General features: G+C 43.9%; 2 protein-coding genes across 7 annotated transcripts in view; both read right to left on the bottom strand.

Moving 5' to 3' along the window:
- myo1f (myosin IF) overlaps nt 1-12,106 on the bottom strand; it is a 29,746-nt gene extending 17,640 nt beyond the window's left edge. For 2 of the 4 annotated variants that reach the window (XM_036978120.1, XM_036978117.1), the window contains exon 1: nt 4,467-4,651. In XM_036978120.1, coding sequence (XP_036834015.1) covers nt 4,467-4,469 — 3 coding nt within the window. In that variant the 5' untranslated portion in view covers nt 4,470-4,651. Of the gene's footprint in view, nt 1-3,810; nt 4,442-4,466; nt 4,652-11,968 lie in introns of those variants that run through there. The other 2 variants (XM_036978119.1, XM_036978118.1) reach the window with 2 other exon arrangements.
- Nucleotides 10,378-25,300, bottom strand: part of adamts10 (ADAM metallopeptidase with thrombospondin type 1 motif, 10) — a 53,619-nt gene continuing 38,696 nt past the window's right edge. For all 3 annotated transcript variants that reach the window (XM_036978115.1, XM_036978114.1, XM_036978116.1), the window contains 8 exons: nt 23,946-24,026; nt 23,592-23,755; nt 23,363-23,489; nt 22,366-22,495; nt 21,999-22,203; nt 21,563-21,739; nt 12,318-12,492; nt 10,378-12,222 (listed from right to left, as the gene is read on the bottom strand). In XM_036978115.1, coding sequence (XP_036834010.1) covers nt 12,113-12,222; nt 12,318-12,492; nt 21,563-21,739; nt 21,999-22,203; nt 22,366-22,495; nt 23,363-23,489; nt 23,592-23,755; nt 23,946-24,026 — 1,169 coding nt within the window. In that variant the 3' untranslated portion in view covers nt 10,378-12,112. The remainder of the gene's footprint in view (nt 12,223-12,317; nt 12,493-21,562; nt 21,740-21,998; nt 22,204-22,365; nt 22,496-23,362; nt 23,490-23,591; nt 23,756-23,945; nt 24,027-25,300) is intronic.

Consider the following 25,300-nt stretch of genomic DNA (forward strand, 5'->3'; position numbering starts at 1 on the left):
CCTTGCAAAAGTATTCGGCCCCCTTGAACTTTGCGACCTTTTGCCACATTTCAGGCTTCAAACATAAAGATATAAAACTGTATTTTTTTGTGAAGAATCAACAAGAAGTGGGACACAATCATGAAGTGGAACGACATTTATTGGATATTTCAAACTTTTTTAACAAATCAAAAACTGAAAAATTGGGCGTGCAAAATTATTCAGCCCCCTTAAATTAATACTTTGTAGCGCCACCTTTTGCTGCGATTACAGCTGTAAGTCGCTTGGGGTATGTCTCTATCAGTTTTGCACATCGAGAGACTGACATTTTTTCCCATTCCTCCTTGCAAAACAGCTCGAGCTCAGTGAGGTTGGATGGAGAGCATTTGTGAACAGCAGTTTTCAGTTCTTGCCACAGATTCTCGATTGGATTCAGGTCTGGACTTTGACTTGGCCATTCTAACACCTGGATATGTTTATTTTTGAACCATTCCATTGTAGATTTTGCTTTATGTTTTGGATCATTGTCTTGTTGGAAGACAAATCTCCGTCCCAGTCTCAGGTCTTTTGCAGACTCCATCAGATTTTCTTCCAGAATGGTCCTGTATTTGGCTCCATCTATCTTCCCATCAATTTTAACCATCTTCCCTGTCCCTGCTGAAGAAAAACAGGCCCAAACCATGATGCTGCCACCACCATGTTTGACAGTGGGGATGGTGTGTTCAGCTGTGTTGCTTTTACGCCAAACATAACATTTTGCATTGTTGCCAAAAATATCAATTTTGGTTTCATCTGGTTTCCTTCTTCCACATGTTTGGTGTGTCTCCCAGGTGGCTTGTGGCAAACTTTAACAACACTTTTTATGGATATCTTTAAGAAATGTCTTTCTTCTTGCCACTCTTCCATAAAGGCCAGATTTGTGCAATATACGACTGATTGTTGTCCTATGGACAGAGTCTCCCACCTCAGCTGTAGATCTCTGCAGTTCATCCAGAGTGATCATGGGCCTCTTGGCTGCATCTCTGATCAGTCTTCTCCTTGTATGAGCTGAAAGTTTAGAGGGACGGCCAGGTCTTGGTAGATTTGCAGTGGTCTGATACTCCTTCCATTTCAATATTATCGCTTGCACAGTGCTCTTTGGGATGTTTAAAGCTTGGGAAATCTTTTTGTATCCAAATCCGGCTTTAAACTTCTTCACAACAGTATCTCGGACCTGCCTGGTGTGTTCCTTGTTCTTCATGATGCTCTCTGCGCTTTTAACGGAACTCTGAGACTATCACAGTGCAGGTGCATTTATACGGAGACTTGATTACACACAGGTGGATTGTATTTATCATCATTAGTCATTTTGGTCAACATTGGATCATTCAGAGATCCTCACTGAACTTCTGGAGAGAGTTTGCTGCACTGAAAGTAAAGGGGCTGAATAATTTTGCATGCCCAATTTTTCAGTTTTTGATTTGTTAAAAAAGTTTGAAATATCCAATAAATGTCATTCCACTTCATGATTGTGTCCCACTTGTTGTTGATTCTTCACAAAAAAATACAGTTTTATATCTTTATGTTTGAAGCCTGAAATGTGGCAAAAGGTCGCAAAGTTCAAGGGGGCCGAATACTTTCGCAAGGCACTGTAGCTACAGTGCCTTGCGAAAGTATTCACCCCCTTGGCGATTTTCCTATTTTGTTGCATTACAACCTGTAAATTAAACTGATTTTTATTTGGATTTCATGTAATGGGCAGACACAAAATAGTCCAAATTGGGGAAGTGAAGTTACTTGTTTAAAAAAATGTAAAAGAAAAACAAACAGAAAAGTGGTGTGTACATATGTATTCACCCCATTTGCTATGAAGCCCCTAAATATGATCTGGTGCAACCAATTACCTTCAGAAGTCACATAATTAGTTAAATAAAGTCCACCTGTGTGCAATCTAAGTGTCACATGATCTGTCACATGATCTCAGTATATATGAATATATATTTATGAACATTTGAACATCTTGGCCATGTTCTGTTATAATCTCCAACCGGCACAGCCAGAAGAGGACTGGCCACCCCTCATAATCTGGTTCCTCTCTAGGTTTCTTCCTAGGTTTTGGCCTTTCTAGGGAGTTTTTCCTAGCCACCGTGCTTCTACACCTGTATTGCTTGCTGTTTGGGGTTTAAGGCTGGGTTTCTGTACAGCACTTTGAGATATCAGCTGATGTAAGAAGGGCTATATAAATACATTTGATTTGATTTGATTTGATATATACACCTGTTCTGAAAGGCCCCAGAGTCTGCAACACCATTAAGCAAGGGGCACCACCAAGCAAGTGGCACCATGAAGACCAAGGAGCTCTCCAAACAGGTCAGGGACAAAGTTGTGGAGAAGTACAGATCAGGGTTGGGTTATAAAAAAATATCAGAAACTTTGAACATCCCACGGTGCAACATTAATTCCCTTATTAAATAATTGAAAGAATATGGCACCACAACAAACCTGCCAAGAAAGGGCCACCCACCAAAACTCACAGACCAGGCAAGGAGGGCATTAATCAGAGAGGCAACAAAGAGACCAAAGATAACCCTGAAGGAGCTGCAAAGCTCCACACCAGAGATTTGAGTAACTGTCCATAGGACCACTTTAAGCCGTACACTCCACAGAGCCTGGCTTTATGAAAGAGTGTCCAGAGAAAAATAAGCAAACATGTTTGGTGTTTGCCAAAAGGCATGTGGGAGACTCCCCAAATATATGGAATTAGTCAGATGAGACTAAAATTGAGCTTTTTGGCCATCAAGGAAAACGCTATGTCTGGTGCAAACCCAACACCTCTCATCACCCTGAGAACAGCATCCCCACAGTGAAGCATGGTGGTGGCAGCATCATGTTGTGGCAATGTTTTTAATCGGCAGGGACTGGGAAACTAGTCAGAACTGAAGGAATGATGGATGGTGCTAAATACAGGGAAATTCCTGAGGGAAACCTGTTTCAGGCTTCCAGAGATGTGAGACTGGGACAGAGGTTCACCTTCCAGCAAGACAATGACCCTAAGCATACTGCTAAAGCAACACTCGAGTGGTTTAAGGGGATACATTTAAATGTCTTGGAATGGCCTAGTCAAAGCCCAGACCTCAGTATAATTGAGAATCTGTGGTAGGACTTAAAGATTGCTGTACACCAGCGGAACCCATCCAACTTGAAGGAGCTGGAGCAGTTTTCCCTTGAAGAATGGGCAAAAATCCCAGTGGCTAGATGTGCCAAGCTTATAGAGGTATACCCCAAGAGACTTGTTGTTATTTCTTGTTTGTTTCACAATAAAACATATTTTGCATCTTCAAAGTGGTAGGCATGTTGTGTAAATAAAATTATACAAACCCCTCAAAAATCTATTTTAATTCCAGGTTGTAAGGCAACAAAATAGGAAAAATGCCAAGGGGGGTGAATACTTTCGTAAGCCACTGTAGGTGAGACAACAACATATCACATATCGTAGTACATTTTTCCTCAATAAAGAAGTTGTCAGCAAACTCAGTGCTAGTAGGAAAAGAAAGAGCCAGGGTTAGACCTTACCCAGCTCCTCAGGAACAATAGTCCCCTCTACTGCTGGTTTTCACATTTGATAGGACTCTTTTTAATGCTTTTGATCAGTATTGTCATACCTACATGCACTTTCTCTCTCATGTCTTGTTAACGTCATGAGAATACAATCTCTGGTTAGGAGAAAAACAGGTTGTAGCAGCAACAGATACGTTTTATTAACGACTCCATAGTGTACATCACATTCTTACACAAATGTGAGGACATAGGATTCAATCAATGCTTCTTTCCCTCTTGACTAGAAACACTCACCATAACCGGAGTGGATGCTAGCAGGGCTTGTCAGTCAAAAGAGGAAAGGACAGCATGTTCTCCATTTAAGGAGTTAGAGTCTCTACTACTTGATGTCCACTGCCTCCTGTTCTGCAGCACTTTGTTGTATGATTGTTGTTGACAAGAGTGATAGAACACAACAGTTATCCATTTTCCTTTCATCATCTGGACATAAAATGAACACACACTGAACATCACTGTGCTTCCCTGTTGGTTCTAAGTCAGCTGTTGCCAGGCTCCAGAGTGTGATAGGTGCCAGCATCCGGGCATAATGTGAGAGCCCACTGTACAGCTGAGTCAAGTGACCTCAACCTAACATATAAGGCCATGTTCTTCAGAAAGTCTGTGAGATAGAGGAGACCATCACAGGAGGCTGTTGAGGGGAGGATGGCTCATAAGGGCTCATAATAATGACTGGAATTAAATTAATGGAATGGTTTTAAACACAATGAAATCATTTGCTTGATGTGTCAAAGCTATTCCATGAATTCTATTCCAGACATTACTATGAACTCGTCCTCCCCAATTGAGGTGGCACCAGCTGCCTGTGCTCAGCATATACAGTAGATGGAGAGGATAGACGAGTCCTAGTGAGGAGAGTCTTCAATAGTCTAGGTATGTGTGTGGTGTGTTACCATCGTGCCGGCGGTGCGTGTGCCCCTCTTCTCCCACGGTCCTGGACCAGGTGTTCAAAGTCCAGACTGTGTGTGTCGGTAATCCCACACTAGCCCCTTCACAGCACGACCATCACAGTCAGGAAGTCTCCAGCACACACAGTCACACAGACAGAACAGCCACCGAGAAGACTTTAACATTCAAAGCGTTCAAACGTACTTCCTCATACTCCCACAGACCCAGAGCGAAACAAGAACTGCTCTGCCACAGACTTAAGAGGACACACACACATAGATACAGACACACACACACAGACACACAGGTACAGACACACACACACAGAGGCACACACACACACACTCATCCTATATCTATAGGTACCACTTCTACTCTGTTGCATTTTCAATTCTTCATTTAGCCATGGTCTAAATGTTTAGACCTAATTAACAGTCAATGTTGATACTGCTAGGGGCTGTTATATCATACATTGTTAAAGTCCATAACAAACTCAATCTTTGATACAGACAGTATTTTTATATCATGAATAACCCCTCTATAACATACCAATAATTTAACTGATGGCACTTCTGTGTTTAATTTCACTTTACATGACGCTTCAGTTGTTTACTAACTACTCCACCTAGACTGTGGTTAGTCTCTCATCTTTCAAATCTGAAAGGCTTGCAGTGAATGGCACTACACCCATAACGAACTTTAAAACGTTTAATTAAAGAGACATTTTAAAAAGGGGTTTTACATGACATGTTCACCTCTGATTTAGACACTGTCTCCTGTATTCCTGACCCTGAGTTGGCTCTAGAACATGTATCCTCCATGTTAATTCCTCTAGCATATTAACATGCCCATTTTAAACAATACAGCATCAAAGATAGATCTAACTCTTGGTTTTCTTCTGTACTATCTGAGCCCATTTAGATGAGAAATCAGGCCTTGGCCAAGGCAAGAAAAACTGACTCTGCAGTGGACAGTGGTCTGCTAGTACTTCTAAATTTTGGACAACAGTAAATGCACTGATGCATGCAAATTCCTCTTCTTCCCTGCCTTAGGAAGTTCTGTCTGACTCTGGCATCAAACTGAGGAGAAAGTGATAAGTGATGCTTTTAATAAACATTTTACTTCGGCAAGCTTTTTATTTGAAAGAAACTGTGGCTTAATTGACCCTGGTCAGTCAATCGACTGCTCTTCCCTCTGTTCGCCTCTAGCTGAATCGACGGTTAATTGTCAACTTCTAGTGAATCTTTGTTTTCATTTCAACAATTTACTATCTGTGGTGCTAGATGGCTTGCTAAAGATTGATGTAAAAAAAAATCCAATGGGGCTGATATGCTTTTGTCACATTCTGACCTTAGTTCCTTTGTTATGTCTTTGTTTTAGTATGGTCAGGGCGTGAGTCGGGTGGGTTGTCTATGTTCCGTTTTCTATGTTGTGTTTTGCGTTTGGCCTGGTATGGTTCTCAATCAGAGGCAAGTGTCGTTAGTTGTCTCTGATTGAGAAACATACTTAGGTAGCCTTTTCCAACTTGTGTTCCGTGGGTGTTTATTTTCTGTCTTTGTGTATGTCACCAGACAGGACTGTTTCGGTTCGTATCATTCTCGTTGTTATTTTTGTTTTAGCGTTCTGAGTTGAATGAATATCGTCATGAACACGTACCACGCTGCGCTTTGGTCCGATCCTTGCGACTCCTCGTCAGAAGAAGAGGACGAGCGTTACAGCTTTTTCAATTTTTGCTGCAGCTCTCTGCCCCCCTGATTGCTGAATCATTAACCCATATTTTTTTACCTGATGATTATATCTGGTACTATCTCCAAGGTTTGGAAGGCGGCCCATTGTACTCCCCCTTCACAAAGCCGGTGACCCTTGTGACCTAAATAATTATAGCTCTATTTCTAAACTTTCTGCCTAGCTAAAATATTAGAATCCTTGATTAATTCTCAGCTAAGATCTTTCTTATCTTTGAAATGTATCCTAAATTTACATCAGTCAGGGTTTAGACCAGGTCACAGCACTAGCTCTGCTAGATCCCTAGCTATAAATTATGTGGTTAACTGTATGGATAAAAGACAACATTGTGCTGCCCTCTTCATTAACCTGCCAAAAGTTCTCGACTGTTCATCACGCAGAGAATTTCCTCAATTGGCCTAGACCAGGCTGCATGTATTACAAAAAAATGTATTGACCTGAAATTAGTATTGAATGCAGGTAGAACTAAGTACAGCGCATTCAGAAAGTATTAAGACCCCTTCACTTTTTCCACATTTTGTTACGTTACAGCCTCACTCAAATGTATTAAATTTAAAAAATCCTTGTCAATCTACACACAATACTCCATAATGACAAACCGAAAACAGTTTTTTTTTTTATAGAAATACAGAAATACCTTATTTACATAAGTATTCAGACCCTTTGCTATGAGCCTCGAAATTGAGATCAGGTGCATCCTGTTTCCATTGATCATCCTTGAGATGTTTCTACAACTTGATTGGAGTCCACCTGTGGTAAATTCAATTGATTGGACATGATTTGGAAAGGCACACACCTGTCTATATAAGGTCCCACAGTTGACAGTGCATGTCAGAGCAAAAATCAAGCCATGAGGTCGAAGGAATTGTTCGTAGAATGGCGCCGGAGAAGAAGGCAGACGTTTTACGTGTCCCCAACCAATTGTGTTTTTTTGTTTGTAACTTATTTTTTTACTTATTTTGTACATAATGTTGCCACTACCGTCTCGTATGACCAAAAATAACCTCTGGACATCAGGACTGTGATTACTCACCATGGACTGGCAGAATTTTTTTTTTCCTTTAACAAGTCTGATGAGCCCGACGCGAACGATATACTGCTTTCTCGGGAACAAGCCCAGATCCCCGTGATTTGCATGAAGAGGAGGCGGAGAAAAAGAGGCCAGAGGGTGGGTTGCCTTCTGAGAATTCGTAGGCGATCGAATAAACCCCCACTTCCTTCCACTCTGCTAGCAAACGTGCAATCTTTGGAGAATAAAATCAATGACCTATGCGCAAGATTAAACTACCAACGGGACAACTGTAATATCTTATGCTTCACGGAGTCGTGGCTGAACGACGACACCATTAACATACTGGTTATAAGCTGGTTATATGCTGTACCGGCATACTGGCAGGATAGAACAGTGGCGTCTGGTAAGACAAGGGGCGGAGGACTATGTATTTTTGTTAATAACAGCTGGTGCACGATATCTAAGGAAGTCTCGAGCTATTGCCCGCCTGAGGTAGATTATCTCATGATTAGCTGTAGACCACACTATCAACCTAGAGAGTTTTTATCTGTATTTTTCATAGCTGTTTACATACCACCACAGTCAGAGGCTGGCACTAAGACAGCATTGAATGAGCTGTTTTCCACCATAAGCAAACAAGAAAACGTTCACCTAGAGGTGGCGCTCCTAGTGGCCGGGGACTTTAATGCAGGGAAACTTAAATACATTTTACCACATTTCTATCAGCATGTTAAATGTGCAACCAGAGGGAAAAAACTCTGGACCACCTTTACTCCCCACACAGACACACATATGAAGCTCGCTCTCCATTTGGCAAATCTGACCATAATTCTATCTTCCTGATTCCTGCTTACAAGCAAAAATTAAAGCAGGAAGCACCAGTGACTAGATCAATAAAAAAAAGTGGTCAGATGAAGCAGATGCTAAACTACAGGACTGTTTTCTAGCACAGAATGGAATATGTTTTGGGATTCCTCCGGTAGCATTGAGGAGTACACCACATCAGTCATTGGCTTCTCCACAGTGACAGTATGTACATACCCCTACCAGAAGCCATGGATTACAGGCAACATCCACACTGAGCTAAAGGGTAGAGCTGCCGCTTTCAAGGAGCGGGACTCTAACCCGGAAGCTTGTAAGAAATCCCGCTATGCCCTGTGATGAACCATCAAACAGGCAAAGCGTCAATACAGGACAAAGATCGAATCGTACTACACCGGCTCTGACGCTCGACGGATGTGTCAGGGCTTGCAAACCATTACAGACTACAAAGGGAAGCACAGCCGAGAGCTGCCCAGTGACAAGAGCCTACCAGACAAGCTAAACTACTTCTATAATCGCTTCGAGGCAAATAACACTGAAACATGCCTGAGAGCACCAGCTGTTCCGGAAGACTCTGTAATCACGCTCTCCACTGCCGATATGAGTAAGACCTTTAAACAGGTCAACATTCACAAGGATGAAGGGCCAGACGGATTACCAGGACGTGTACTGAGAGCTATGCGCTGACCAACAGGCAAGTGTCTTCACTGACATTTTCAACCTCTCCCTGTCCGAGTCTGTGATACCAACATGTTTTAAGCAGACCACCATAGTGCCTGTGCCCAAGAACACTAAGGTAACCTGCCTAAATGACTACCGACCCGTAGCACACGTCTGTAGCCATGAAGTGCTTTGAAAGGCTGGTCATGGCTCACATCAACAGCATTATCCCAGAAACCCTAGACCCACTCCAATTTGCATACCGCCCCAACAGATCCACAGATGACGCAATCTCTATTGCACTCCACACGGCCCTTTCCCACCTGGACAAAAGGAACACCTACGTGAGAATGCTATTCATTGACTACAGCTCAGCGTTCAACACCATAGTGCCCTCAAAGCTCATCAATAAGCTAAGGACTCTGGGACTAAACACCTCCCTCTGCAACTGGATCCTGGACTTCCTGATGGTCCGTCCTCAGGAGGTAAGGATATGTAACAACACATCCACCACGCTGATCCTCAACACAGGGGCATCTCAGGGGTGCATGCTCATTCCCCTCCTGTACTCCCTATTCACTCATGACTGCATGGCCAGGCAGACTCCAACACCCTCATTAAGTTTGCCGATGACACAACAGTAGGCCTGATCACCGACAACGATGAGACAGCCTATAGGGAGGTCAGAGACCATGACAAAATCCTATTCCCGCTCAGGAAACTAAAAATATACTAAAAATATACTTTGTTTAAAAAATGTTTGGTTACTACATGATTCCATGTGTTATTTCATAGTTTTGATGTCTTCACTATTATTCTATAATGTAGAAAATAGTAAAAATAAAGAAAAACCCTTGAATGAGTAGGTGTGCCCGAACTTTTGACTGGTACTGTACGCATTACCACAACCGTTCTCAGGGATGGCTAACTCTGGAAATTAATTTGGTCTCTCCTGAGTTAACTAAAAGCTGATTTACCTTTCTTGCACCTTACTTGTGGAACAAACTGTTCTTAAATTTGGTGCCTCTAAGCAAATTCAGAAAGCTGATTGAGGACCCTGTTACTGATGAATGTGTTTTTCATAACTGTTTTTCTTTCTGCTTGCGTTTTGTATGTATATTTTGATGTGTCTTCTCTGTCATTTAGGTAATTCAGTGCTCATCTGTAAAAGAGACCGTGGTCTCAGTATGACTCCTGATAAAAAAAACGTTGAATTAAACTAAGCTCTTCGGCTCTTCACTGACAAGTAGAGATTCACAGTGTTACTGCAAGTGCAGTGGGCCTCAGATCAGCACAGTTTAATCATGAGTATAGAGTATATTGCTGAGAGATGGGGCTCCTTGCCTTCAATAGCCTCCTCATTCTGGGTGAACATCAGCATACCCCAGAAGGCCCCAAGTTAAGCTCTGCTATGATGCAGGGCCTGAAACGTAACATGTCAGTGGTGAGGATGACTCATGCCAGGCCTCGGTAACCATCTGCAGATTTCCCCCAATCAGGAAGAGCCTAAAGCAGACATATCACAACCTCAGTGAGGAAACACTAGCGTCATTATTTTCCATGACATCTATGAGATACAGAAATAGATGGATGATCATTTGATGATCTAGCTTTCTGTCTGGGCCAGGGGTTTCCAGAGGGAGAGAGGCTAAAGCACACAATGCTCAATGCATTTATTAACAATGCACCATATTTATTCACTTTAATATGTTCATTTCAATGGTTGTACATGGGGAACGGGGGAATGTTTCTGTAGTAATTAAAACAGTACATATCTGTAACAATAAGCATCTGAAAACAAAACAATATTGTCCCTAATATTTGATAAAATGGTTTGCCTCTGAGGTCACACCATGACCATAGACAGATGGTTCAAAATAGAAAATGTAGCTTACATATTTAGACAGTCAAATAAGACAGTATGTTTTATTAAAACAGTATTGTTATGGTTTTTGTGAGATAGTAAAGTATCAGTCAGTGTGCTGACACCCAGTTTTATAAGAGACTGAATGTTTGGTAACTTATGTCTGTCCCATACTGAGTTACTGTAGGTAAGGAAATAAAGGGTTAACTTCTCCTCTTCTCACAAACTTATGTAGCACCTCAACAAAAGCACTTTATATTCACCAGAATGACAACAAATAATGACAATAATTAGCTAAGAAATAGCACCATTCCAAAGCACCATCAGGAGAGTAATAACAACCTAGTTACTCCAACAGAAACCAGAGCGGTCATATTGCAAGGGCTGGTTCTTGGTGTGAGCTCAGTAGATGGATGGATGTGGAAAAAGGCCTTCGCTGTACATGCAGCATATTAAAAACCGAAGTTAACTGGCTGACCATTAAAGGCGCAGCAGGGCCCTGCTATCAGACAGAAGGACCACTTAAGACCAGAGGACATGTGAGGGTCTCTGTTCCCATCTAATCGGTTGTTGGAAGTGTTTCACTCAGTGATGGACACTTTTTCACTCACTGTATACGTGACTAGTACAGAGAACCATGTACCATTTTTCACATTGATGAGGCCACGGTACATTTGCCTGTATCTAAATGTGTACAGTAAGGGCTACAGTATAAGAGATGTGTTGAGGTTAGCTGCTAGATGTGAACTGAACCGACCATTGACCAGCCCTTGCTGGGTCCCATGACAAGACAGTGGTGAGTAAACGGTTATGAGCATAGACCGGACCGTGGATGGAGAACCTTAGTATTCAGTAGAGTCGTCGAGACAAGTCCCAAATAACTAAACATACAGTATCCTTATGAGTAGCCATACTTTGTGCAAATCAAACCCTTTTCAAAAAGCATAATATTAATAAGAATTCATAAAGATTTAGTTCTGAGACAAAGCATTGACAAGATAACAAAGAAGACCACGTGAGTTGACACCAGCCACCAGATAACTAACATTAACATTTGGTAAGTGATAAAGTATCAGGTAAATTTCATTTGTACAGTGTAGATTGTGTACACATAGAGCAACGTCTGTAAATATACAAGTAAAGGTCCGTATGGACAGTGTCTCAGGGTAAGATTGGGCCACTTAATAAACAGCAGAGAAACGTAACTAAGCTGAACAGAGTACTTTGGCCAGTCCTGTGGCCAGCATGGCAATGGTAGTAGCACCAAACGCTAATAAGGATATAAGGACATAGAAACAGCGGTATCCCAGCAGCCCATCTGGTCTTCACAGCAATGCCCCCACAGCTGGTATCAGTTAGGGCAATTTCAGAGTGGGGGATAAAAGCACAGTTCTCTCTCTCACCCTCCCCTGATGTCAGAGAGGCTGCTCTGTGGTGCGATGGCTTGTCAGTCCCTCCCCCTGTGGAATGTTCAGCTCAGGCGGTCTGGTCTGGTCCCGCTGGGGATGACTCCGAGTATGGGTCTGGTTCTCACTCTGGATCAGGGGTCAATGTCCTTGGCAGGTCTTACAGCACATCTGTCTGAAGTAGGGGCGGCTGCAGAACTTAAACCTGAGCACTAGGGGGCAGTACGCCACTGTGTTCACATCTTTACACTCTGGAAGGGAAAAAAATATTAAAACATCTTAAATGGATATTAAGCTAGCAGGAAAATATAATGAGAAGGTCATTAATACAGAGTTGAACTTTGACCTTCAGGGTCACCCTCAGGGATGTCCATGGGTAGGCTGCTGAGGTCACATTTGCTCTTGCACTGCTGCATGGCTGCCGGGCGCAGGAGGTCTGGGCACTCATTGGACGGCTGGCCGGTGTGTACAAGACACTGCACAGAGCGCATCTCCTGACCCAGACCACAATTGGCTGAGCACTAACATAGAACGGATAGAGAGCGAGAGAGAGAGATAGAGAGAGACAGGTCACAAAACTATGAGGACATAGTAAAGACGGACAATAGAGCACTTTATAAATGTATTAGTAATTTCATTATTTTTTTATTTTTCTCCCCAATTTCACAGTATCCAATTGGTAGTTACAGTCTTGTCCCATCGCTGCAACTCCCGTACAGACCCGGAAGAGGTGAAGGTCGAGAGCCATGTGTCCCCCGAAACACAACCCAGCCAAGCCACACTGCTTCTTGACATAATGCCTGCTTAACCCAGCCACACCAACGTGTGTGATGGGACAAGTACATCCCAGCCGTCCAAACCCTCCCCTAACCCGGATGACACTGGGCCAATTGTGTGTCGCCCCATGGGTCTCCCGGTCGCGAACCAGGATCTCTAGTGGCACAGCTAGCACTGTGATGCAGTGCCTTAGACCACTGCGACACTCAGGAGGCCTACTATACAAATCTAAACAGGAAAGATTAACATTGATGTATTGAAGTGAAGAGGAAATACTAGACAATCAGTCAAGGACCTACATACACTAAATGACCAAAAGTATGTGGACACCTGCATTTCGAACATCTCATTCCAAAATCATGGGCATTAATATGGAGTCGGTCCCCCCTTTGCTGCTATATCAGCCTCCACTCACATAAGGCTTTCCACTAGATGTTGGAACATTGCGGCGGGGACTTGCTTCCATTCAGCCACAAGAGTGTTAGTGAGGTCGAGCACTGATGTTGGCAATTAGGCCTAGGTCACAGTCGGCGTTCCAATTCATCCAAAGGTGTTCAATGAGGTTGAGGTCAGGGCTCTGTGCAGGCCAGTCAAGTTCTACACCAATCTCAACAAACCATTTCCGTATGGATCTCACTTTGTGCACAGGGGCATTGTCATGCTGAAACAGGAAAGGGCCTTTCCCAAATCTGTTGCCACAAAGTTAGAAGCACAGAATCGTATAGAATGTCATTGTATGCTGTCGCATTAAGATTTCTCTTCCCTGGAACTAAGGGGCCTAGCTCGAACCATGAAAAACAGCCCCAGACCATTATTCCTCCTCCAAACATTAGTTGGCACTATTCATTCAGGCAGGTAGCATTCTCCTGGCATCCACCAAATCCAGATTAGTCCAGTCGGACTTACCAGATGGTGAAGCGTGATTCATCACTCCAGAGAACACGTTTCCACTGCTCCAGAGTCCAATAGTGGCAAGCTTTACACCACTTCAACCGACGTTTATCAATGCGCATGGTGATTTTAGGCTTGTGTGTGGCTGCTTGGCCATGGAAACCCGTTTCATGGAGCTCCCGACAATTATTGTGCTGACGTTGCTTTCAAAAGGAAGTTTGGAACTCAGAAGTGAGTGTTCCAACCGAGGACAGACAATTTTTATACGCTGTGCGCTTCAGCACTCGGTGGTCCCAATCTGTGAGCTTGTGTGGCCTACCACTTTGTGGCTGAGACGTTTTTGCTCATAGACGTTCCCACTTCACAATAACAGTACTTACAGTTGACCGGGCAGCTCTAGCAGGGAAGAAATATGACGAACTGACTTGTTGAAAAGGTAGCATCCTATGACGGCGCCACTTTGAATGTCACTGAGCTCTTCTGTAAGGCCACGCTACTGCCAATGTCTGTCTATGGAGATTGCATGGCTGTGAGCTCAATTTTATACACCTGTCAGGAACAGGTGTGGCTGAAATAGCCGAGTCCACAGTTATCTTTCTCTCTCGCTCAAACGTTAAAGCACCAGACAGAATACATTTCCTACTACAGTCGGTCCTACTACTGCGACATTCAAATGTTACATTTTTTTATCTGAAATGCAGCCATACACATCAACATCGTTGTTTTATATACAGTTGAAGTCTAAAGTTTACATACACTTAGGTCATGAAAACTCGTTTTTCAACCACTCCACAAAATTCTGTGTCATTTTTTCAACAATTGTTTACAGACAGATTATTTCACTTATAATTCACTGTATCACAATTCCAGTGGGTCAGAAGTTTACATACACTAAGTTGACTGTGCCTTTACACAGCTTGGAAAATTCCAGAAAATTATGTCATGGCTTTAGAAGCTTCCGATAGGCTAATTGACATCATTTGAGTCAATTGTGGATGCATTTCAAGGCCTACCTTCAGACTCAGTGCCTCTTTGCATGACATCATGGGAAAATCTAAAGAAATCAGCCAAGACCTCAGCAAAAAAATTGTAGACCTCCACAAGTCTGGTTTATCCTTGGGAGCAATTTCCAAGCACCTGAAGGTACCACGTTCATCTGTACAAACAATAGTATGCAAGTATAAACACCATGGGACCACGCAGCCATCATACCGCTCAGGAAGGAGACGCGTTCTGTCTCCTAGAGATTAGAGGTCGACCGATTATGATTTTTCAACGCCGATACCGATTATTGGATGACCAAAAAAGCAGATACCGATTAAAAATGCATTTGTAATAATGACAATTACAACAATACTGAATGGACACTTATTTTAACTTAATATAATACAATAAAATCTATTTAGCCTCAAATAAATAATGAAACATGTTCAATTTGGTTTAAATAATGCAAAAACAAAAAGTGTTGGAGAAGAAAGTAAAAGTGCAATATGTGCTATGTAAGAAAGCTAACGTTTAAGTTCCTTGCTCAGAACATGAGAACATATGAAAGCTGTTGGTTCCTTTTAACATGAGTCTTCAATATTCCCAGGTAAGAAGTTTTAGGTTGTAGTTATTATAGGAATTATAGGACTATTTCCCTCTATACCATTTGTATTTCAGTAACCTTTGACTATTAGATGTTCTTATAGGCACTTTAGTATTGCCAGTGTAACAGTATAGCTTCCGTCCCTCTCCTCGCTCCTCCCTGGGCTCGAACCAGGAACACAACGACAACAGCCACCCTCGAAGCAGCGTTACCCATGCAGAGCAAGGGAAACAACCACTCCAAGTTTCAGAGCGAGTGATGTTTGAAACGCTATTAGCGCGCACCCCGCTAACTAGCTAGCCATTTCACGTCGGTTACACCAGCCTCATCTCGGGAGTTGATATGCTTGAAATCATAAACAGCGCAATGCTTGATGCACAACGAAGAGCTGCTGGCAAAATGCACGAAAGTGCTGTTTGAATGAATGCTTACTAGCCTGCTGCTGCCTACCACCACTCAGTCAGATACTTGTACGCTTGTATGCTCAGTCAGATTATATGCAACGCAGGACACGCTAGATAATATCTAGTAATATCAACCATGTGTAGTTAACTGGTGATTATGATTGATTGTTTTTTATAAGATAAGTTTAATGCTAGCTAGCAACTTACTTTGGCTTACTGCATTCGCGTAACAGGCAGTCTCCTTGTGGAGTGCAACGAGAGGTAGTTGGTTATAGTGTTGGACTAGTTAACTGTAAGGTTGCAAGATTGGATCCCCGAGCTGACAAGGTGAAAATCTGTCCTTCTGCCCCTGAACGAGGCAGTTAACCCACTGTTCCTAGGCCGTCATTGAAAATAAGAATGTGTTCTTAACTGACTTGCCTAGTTAAATAAAGATTAAATAAAGGTGAAAAAATAATAATTCTAAATCGGCCAAATCGGTGTCCAAAAATACCGATTTCCGATTGTTATGAAAACTTGAAATCGGCCCCAATTAAATCGGACATTCTGATTAATTGGTCGACCTCTACTAGAGATAGACACTTGTGTGAAAAGTGCTGAATAAAATAATAAAAAAGACATAAGAAAAATAATTGTAGGCCTCCACAAGTGTGGTTCATCCTTGGGAGCAATTTCCAAACGCCTGAAGGTACCACGTTCATCTGTACGAACAATAGTACGCAAGAATAAACACTATGGGACCACGCATCCGTCATACCTCTCAGAAAGGAGACGCGTTCTGTCTCCTAGAAATGAACGTACTTTGGTGTGAAAAGTGCAAATCAATCCCAAAACAACAGCAAAGGACCTTGTGAAGATGCTGGAGGAAATAGGTACAAAAGTATCTATATCCACAGTAAAACGAGTCCTATATCGACATAACCTGATAGGCCACTCAGCAAGGAAGAAGCCATTGCTCCAAAACCGCCATAAAAAAGCCAGACTACGGTTTGCAACTAACTGCACATGGGGACAAAAGGTCGTACTTTTTGGAGAAATGTCCTCTGATCTGATGAAACAAAAATAGAACTGTTTGGCCATAATGACCATTATCTGAATAGGTCTATCGGACAATTTTCTTGGGTCACTATAACTATATCTATTTTGACAATTGGATTGGTCCCCTCTACCACACGGAACCCCACTAATCTACCGACGGAAACGCATGAGGTGGCTAAAAACAGACCATCCTCTGCTAGCTTGCTACCGATGGCCCGGCTAGCTGTCGGAATCGCTGTGACCCCAACCAACCTCACTACTCACTGGACCCTTATGATCACTCGTATAAGCATGCCTCTCCTCAATGTCAATATGCCTTGTCCATTGCTGTTCTGGTTGGTGTTTATTGGCTTATTTCACTGTAGAGCCTCTAGCCCTGCTCCTATACCTTATCCAACCTTTCAGTTCCACCACCCACACATGCGATGACATCACCTGGTTTCAATGATGTTTCTAGAGACAGTATCTCTCTCATCATCACTCATTGCCTAGGTTTACCTCCACTGTATTCACATCCTACCATATCTTTGTCTGTACATTATACCTTGAAGCTATTTTACCGCCCCCAGAAACCTCCTTTTACTCTCTGTTCCGGACGTCCTAGACGACCAATTCTCATAGCTTTTAGTCGTACCCTTATCCTACTCCTCCTCTGGTGGTATAGAGGTGAATCCAGGACCTGAAGTGCCTAGCTCCACTCCCATTCCCCAGGCACTCTTTTGATGACTTCTGTAACCGTAATAGCCTTGGCTTCATGCATGTTAACAATAGAAGCCTCCTCCCTAAGTTTGTTTTATTCACTGCTTTAGCACACTCTGCCAACCCTGATGTCCTAGCCGTGTCTGAATCCTGGCTTAGGAAGACCACCAAAAACTCTGAAATCTCCATCCCTAACTACAACATTTTCAGACAAGATAGAACGGCCAAAGGGGGCGGTGTTGCAATCTACTACAGAGATAGCCTGCAGAGTTCTGTCCTACTATCCAGGTCTGTACCCAAACAATTTGAACTACTACTTTTAAAAATCCAACTCTAAAAACACGCCTCTCACCGTTGCCACCTGTTATAGACCACCCTCTGCCCCAAGCTGTGCTCTGGACACCATATGTGAACTGATTGCCCCCCATCTATCTTCAGAGCTCGTGCTGCTAGGTGGCCTAAACTGGAACATGCTTAACACCCCAGCCATCCTACAATCTAAGCTTGATGCCCTCAATCTCACACAAATGATCAATGAACCTACCAGCTACCACCCCAAAGCCGTAAACACAGCACCCTCATAGATATCATCCTAACCAACTTGCCCTCTAAATAAACCTCTGCTGTTTTCAACCTAGATCTCAGCGATCACTGCCTCGTTGCCTGCATCCGTAATGGGTCAGCGGTCAAGCGACCTCCACTCATCACTGTCAAACGCTCCCTGAAACACTTCAGCGAGCAGGCCTTTCTAGTCGACCTGGCCCGGGTATTCTGGAAGGATATTGACCTCATTCCGTCAGTAGAGGATGCCTGGTTATTTTTTTAAATGCCTTCCTCACCATCTTAAATAAGCATGCCCCATTCAAGAAATTTAGAACCAGGATATAGCACTTGGTTCTCTCCAGACCTGACTACCCTTAACCAACACAAAAACATCCTATGGTGTTCTGCATTAGCATCGAACAGCCCCCGTGATATGCAACTTTTCAGGGAAGTTAGAAACCAATATACACAGGCAGTTAGAAAAGCCAAGGCTAGCTTTTTCAAGCAGAAATTTGCTTCCTGCAACAAACTCAAAAAAGTTCTGGGACACTGTAAAGTCCTTGGAGAATAAGAACACCTCCTCCCAGCTGCCCACTGCACTGAGGATAGGAAACTCTGTCACCACCGATAAATCCACTAAAATTGAGAATTTCAATAAGCATTTTTCTACGGCTGGCCATGCTTTCCACCTGGCTACCCCTACCCCAGTCAACAGCACTGTACCCCCCACAGCGGCTCGCCCAAGCCTTCCCCACTTCTCCTTCTCCCAAATCCAGTCAGCTGATGTTCTGAAAGAGCTGTAAAATCTGGACCCCTGTAAATCAGCCGAGCTAGACCATTTGGACCCTTTCTTTCTAAAATTATCTGCCGAAATTGTTGCAACCCTTATTACTAGCCTGTTTAACCTCTCCTTCGTGTTGTCTGAAATTCCCAAAGATTGGAAATCAGCTGCGGTCATCCCCCTCTTCAAAGGGGGAACAGTCTTGACCCACACTGCTACAGACCTATATCTTTCCTACCCTGCCTTTCTAAGGTCTTCGAAAGCCAAGTCAACAAACAGATTACCCACCATTTAGAATCCCACTGCACCTTCTCCGCTATGCAATCTGGTTTCAGAGCTGGTCATGGGTGCACCTCAGCCACGCTCAAGGTCCTAAACGATATCATAACCGGCATCGATAAGAGACATTACTGTGCTGCCATACTCATTGACCTGGCCAACGCTTTCGACTCTGTCAATCACCACATTCTTATTGGCAGACTCAACAGCCTTGGTTTCTCAAACGATTGCCTCCCCTGGTTCACCAACTACTTCTCTGATAGAGTTCAGTGTGTCAAATCAGAGGGCCTGTTGTCCGGGCCTCTTGCAGTCTCTATGGGGGTACCACAGGGTTCAATTCTTGCGCCGACTCTTCTCTGTATACGTCAATGATGTCGCTCTTGCTGCTGGTGAGTCTCTGATCCACCGCTATGCAGACGACACCATTCTGTATACTTCTGGCCCTTCTTTGGACACTGCGTTAACAACCCTCCAGACGAGCTTCAATGCCATACAACTCTCCTTCCGTGGCCTCCAACTGCTCTTAAATACAAGTAAAACTAAATGCATGCTCTTCAACCGATCACTGCCTGCATCTCCCCGCCCGTCCAGCATCACTACTCTGGACGGAATACGTGGACAATTACAAATACCTAGGTGTCTGGTTAGACTGTAAACTCTCCTTCCAGACTCACATCAAACATCTCCAATCCAAAGTTAAATCTAGAATTGGCTTCCTATATCGCAAACAAAGCATCCTTCACTCCAGCTGCCAAACATACCCTCGTAAAACTGACTATCTTACCGATCCTCGACTTTGGCGATGTCATTTACAAAATAGCCTCCAATACCCTACTCAATAAATTGGATGCAGTCTATCACAGTGCCATCCGTTTTGTCACCAAAGCCCCATATACTACCCACCACTGCGACCTGTACGTTCTCGTTGGCTGGCCCTTGCTTCATACTTGTCGCCAAACCCACTGGCTCCAGGTCATCTACAAGACCCTGCTAGGTAAAGTCCCCCTTATCTCAGTTCGCTGGTCACCATAGCAGCACCCACCTGTAACACGCGCTCCAGCAGGTATATCTCTCTGGTCACCCCCAAAACCAATTCTTCCTTTGGCCGCCTCTCCTTCCAGTTCTCTGCTGCCAATGACTGGAACAAACTACAAAAATCTCTGAAACTGGAAACACTTATCTCCCTCACTAGCTTTAAGCACCAGCTGTCAGAGCAGCTCACAGATTACTGCACCTGTACATAGCCCATCTAAAATTTAGCCCAAACTACTACCTTCCCCTACTGTATTTATTTATTTAGCTCCTTTGCACCCCATTATTTATATTTCTACTTTGCACATTCTTCCACTGCAAATCTACCATTCCAGTGTTTTACTAGCTATATTGTATTTACTTCGCCACCATGGCCTTTTTTTGCCTTTACCTCCCTTATCTCACCTCCTTTGCTCACATCGTATATAGACTTATTTTTCTACTGTATGTTTGTTTTACTCCATGTGTAACTCTGTTGTTGTATGTGTCGAACTGCTTTGCTTTATCTTGGACAGGTCGCAATTGTAAATGAGAACTTGTTCAACTTGCCTACCTGGTTAAATAAAGGTGAAATAAAAAAATAATAAAAAATTATGTTTGGAGGAAAAGTGGGAGGCTTGCAAGTCGAAGAACACCATCCCAACCGTGAAGCACGGGTGTGGCAGCATCATGTTGTGAAGGTGCTTTGCTGCAGGAGGGCCAGGGGGACATCAAAAAATAGATGGCATCATGGAGGAAAATTGTGGATATATTGAAGCAACATCTCAAGACATCAGTCAGGAAGTTAAAGCTTGGTCGCAAATGGGTCTTCCAAATGGACAATGACCCCAAGCATACTTCCAAAGTTGTGGCAAAATGGCTTAAGGACAACAAAGTCAAGGAATTGGAGTGGCCATCATAAAGCCATGACCTCAATCCTATAGAAAATGTGTTGGTAGAACTGAAAAAGCGTGTGCGAGCAAGAAAGCCTACATACCTGACTCAGTTACACTAGCTATGTCAGGAGGAATGGGCCAAAACTTCACCTAACTTATTGTGGGAAGCTTGTGGAAGGCTACCCGAAAAGTTTGACCCAAGTTAAACAATTTTAAAGGCAATGCTACCAAATACTAATTGAGTGTATGTAAACCTCTGACCCACTGGGAATGTGATGAAAGAAATAAAATCTGAAAGAAATCTCTACTATTATTCTGACATTTCACATTCTTAAAATAAAGTGGTGATCCTAAGACAGGGAATTTTTACTTGGATTAAATGTCAGGAATTGTGAAAAACTGAGTTTAAATGTATTTGGCTAAGGTGTATGTAAACTTCCGACTTCAACTGTAGCTTAATAACACAAGATAGATATTGGTCTCCGCTACGACATACAAGTGTTTCCGAAATGCAGCCTCAGGCTACACCTAAACTATAGCCTACTGTCGTCTAACAAAACTAATTTTGATTATTTTACTCCTGAGGCAAAACTGGTCAAATTAATATCCTACACCTGTAGGAGGTCTAGTTAAATGAGAGCATAGTTCAATACAGAGCAGAGCCCATGTTAACCCCAGCCTTACCTCTCCCCAGGGCCCTGTGACCCACAAGGGGGGTGGGCAGCGCTGCAGGTTACAGCGCACCCTGGTGGTGGGACGCCCATACTTGGGACACTGGGACTCTGGCAGTGTGCCTCCACTCTCCCCCCTCTTACACAGAAGGACACGGTGCCTGAACCCTGGACCACAGCTGGGATTACACTGGGGGAGAGAGAGGGATGAGAGTGAGAGAGATGAGGGAGAGATTATTCAAATCAGAGCTCCAGCCTCTATAGCCCCAGAGCACACCAGAGACCAGTACATAATCCAACCAGCAGGTGGCATTGGTTACACACAGAAATGTTGAATAGTTACAGAAAGTATCGAGGTAAGCAACTTCTCTCTATTTCAAGAAATCTCTAGATTCTGCTTGTTAGTTTAAAAAAAGTTAGATAGGCTTCTGGGGGTATTTTGGGTGTACCTCTGACCAGTTCAGGGCCATCCACTCTGGGGGGCAGGTGTGGTTGTTGCAGGGCTCAGTGAGGGGTGGTCCTGGGGGGGTACAGGCGCCGTCGTCCTGCACCTTCTCCTCTGTAGGAGAGATCTTCCTCTTACACAGCACCTCTCTGGTCCTCAGGCCCCCGTTACAGCTGCGACTGCACTCAGACCACTCCCCAGACCCCCAGCTGTGGGAGACACACAGACAGACAGGGAGGGCTTGTTCAGCAGGATCTCACACACATGTACATACACACATGATAGGTAAAAACTTATTCTGCGTATATAGTCATAAGGGCCCAATCAGAGGAGCTCCAAACACGCAGTGGGACAGATACATTGACACTCACCTTGGGGAGCATGGCTCAGAGTTGCAGCCTCGCTTCTTGTCTTTGGGTTTGCTCTTCTTGTCACAGAAGTGGTTGTAGACCACGGAGTGATCAGCTTGCTTCTTACACACGACCTGCTGGATCTGAGCACCTGACAGAGAGAAGGAGAGAAAAACACATTATAAAACAGCGACAACTCTTTTGATCATTCCTCTGATGCAGCTCACACTGTGTGGCTCAGTTGGTAGAACACGGTGCTTGCAACGCCAAGGTTGTGGGTTCAAATCCCAGTGGACCAGTATGAAAATGTATACCCTCTACTGGATAAGAGTGTGTGCTGAATGATGTAAAAGTGTAGAACTTGTACAAGCACTTTTCCTCTTGCTTGTTTTGCTGACATTAGGGTCAAGGAAATGTGCTTTTAAACAAAGTCAATGAGTTTATATCAAGCTAGTTACTTTGGATCATTTACCCGCAACAGAAAGAAAGCAAAAGAAAGTGTGTGTAACTTCAAAGTTGGCTTCAGCACGAACTCCTGCGGTTTCACCAACCCCACAGTACCTCTGTTCATAAACATTCCATTCCCATGTTTCCCCAGGGTCAGTGTTACGTTAGGAAAACTCTCAAAAACTATTTTATGTACCAGCATGTGTTTGTGTGTGTGAGAGAGGGAATATGAGAAAGCCGTGGAGAAAGTGAGGGTATGCACTGTGCATGTATGTGCCTGAGTGAGTCAGTGAGTTTACTAGAGCGGTCAATAGACTGTCTATATGGAGGACCCAGCCCTGCCCAGCAGATAAATGGATCATTAGTAAAACACAATGGGTGTGTCATGACGACCATGATGGTATTTTTAGCCTCAATAATATGAAATGAACATGGGATAAGAGATTGAACTGCATGAATAAAAGTCTCTGTGCATTTCTGAATCAAATAATATCAATCAAATCAATCAATGAGCAATGATAGAGCCAGAGAAGAGTACAGTACAGAGTTATAGAGCCAGTAGTGGTGGTACCCCCAGCGCAGAGTGCGGAGCAGCGGGACCAGGATGTGTAGTGCCAGGCGTATCCAGTCAGAGGGTCTCTGTTGACTGGAGGGTTGAAGCGGTAGTGGATCCCTGGGTTCTCGTCCCTCACCAGCACCTACACACACACACCAACACATACACACACGCATGTCACGTATGGTATTCCATAGAATAATTACCGTTACACACACAATAACACACACAGCTAGGCCAATACCATGACGATGAGGGTCATGTTGGTGGGCCCCAGGGCCTCCAGGGTCTCAGGCTCATCAGTGGGTCGGCGGTAGTGGAAGGTGGTCCCTGTGATGTCGAACCTACGAGGGGTGTCGATGGTCAGCTTCCCATTGATGAAGTACTGGTCCCCTTTACTCTTCAGCACTATAGCAGAGAAGGAACGAGAGGATGTCTGACTGCAAACGTGTTATATGTTCTAATAGTTCTAATAACAGCGATACTGATGTGCCGATGCACTTACATTTTCATTTCAGTTTGAGTGTGAATGCACACTATAGAATCCAGCATGACAGAATAACACATTGTGTGACACAGAAGAGACATGAACTCTCACCTAGGTAGTTGAGGGAGATGTTGAGCTCCTGAATATGAATGAAGGTAGATCCTTTGGGGATTCTGACCACCTCTTCATAACCTGGGATCACACACACACACACACACACACACAGACAGAGGAGAAAGGCAATGTGGAAGTTTTATTCACTGACATACTGGAGGGAGAATGATGTATAAATAGTGTTTTACTCTGTGGGACTTCAATGGAATAAACAGAGCCTTCGGATTCCAACCAAATTCCTGGGCAGCGTTCAGTAACCATGTTTGAAGCCAGGCTGTGCTGTCCAGCCAGCCACCACAGCCCTGTAAATAACTTCAGTCTCACAAAAAAAAATGTTTTTTAAATAATCCATTCCAATGGTGCGACCGCTGAGGAAAGAAGAGGCTTGACTTTTGACCCCTCTCTGGTGCAGCAGTCAGTGCAGTGAGTAAATTCAGTAACCCGGCTCTGTACTTGCGGTTCCTGGCAGCTGGAGAGGGAGAGGTTTTTCTGTTAACAATCAGGGGCCTATGTGGTAAAGAGAGCCAAAGAGCAATAAACCCCTGGCCCTCAACCCCTGAGTAACCCTCCACCACAACCAAAGTTACAGACTAGACAGACTAGACAGAATGAAAGAGAGAGAGGATAGACTCGACAGATGAAGAGAGGAGAAAAAGAGAGAACCTAGAAAGATAGATGAGAGAGAGAGCGTCTCAGACCTCAGATGGAACTAGTAAGGTTTCAGAGGCAGGGGAGAAAATGGCACCATCGTCACTCTTAGGTGTGAATCTCTAGATAGAACATGCTCAAAACACCAGCCCATCTGCTGTACTGCTTGGTTAGTGAATGACAACAAACACCATTTAAACCCTCCTGGAAGTGAGGATTGGTCTGCACCTCAGAGACTTAAAAAACCCTGTAGACATGACTGCTCTGTGGCTCGTAAATCAGCCAGGAACCAGAGTGTAGGCCCAGGCTAAGGCTGTTGCTGAGCCCAGGCTAAGGCTGTTGTTGAGTGTGGTCCCAGCCACCGAGCTGTGGCCACCCCAGGAGGGTGTGTTCACTCTGAGGGTTGCAGAAGGGATACCACTCCTGCAACCCACACCTAAAACTGCCTGCCACATGCCCCCAAACGGGCACAAGAGAAACCCCACACTCCTTCCTCCCCCGCAGCCTTCCTCCCCCACAGCCTTCCTCCCCCACAGCCTTCCTCCCCCACAGCCTTCCTCCCCCACAGCCTTCCTCGCCAGTGGAAAAGAAAGCCCAAGGTCTCCATATTGTGGTGGCAGAATTTGGAGTGAGCTGTTGTAACTTCACAAGGCATATGTTCAGTGTTGGACTGTGATGTTATGCCTTCCATAGACTCTTGGTAT

This window comes from Oncorhynchus mykiss, chromosome 5 (genome assembly GCF_013265735.2).
Source record: "Oncorhynchus mykiss isolate Arlee chromosome 5, USDA_OmykA_1.1, whole genome shotgun sequence".
NCBI classification, from domain to species: Eukaryota; Metazoa; Chordata; class Actinopteri; order Salmoniformes; family Salmonidae; genus Oncorhynchus; species Oncorhynchus mykiss.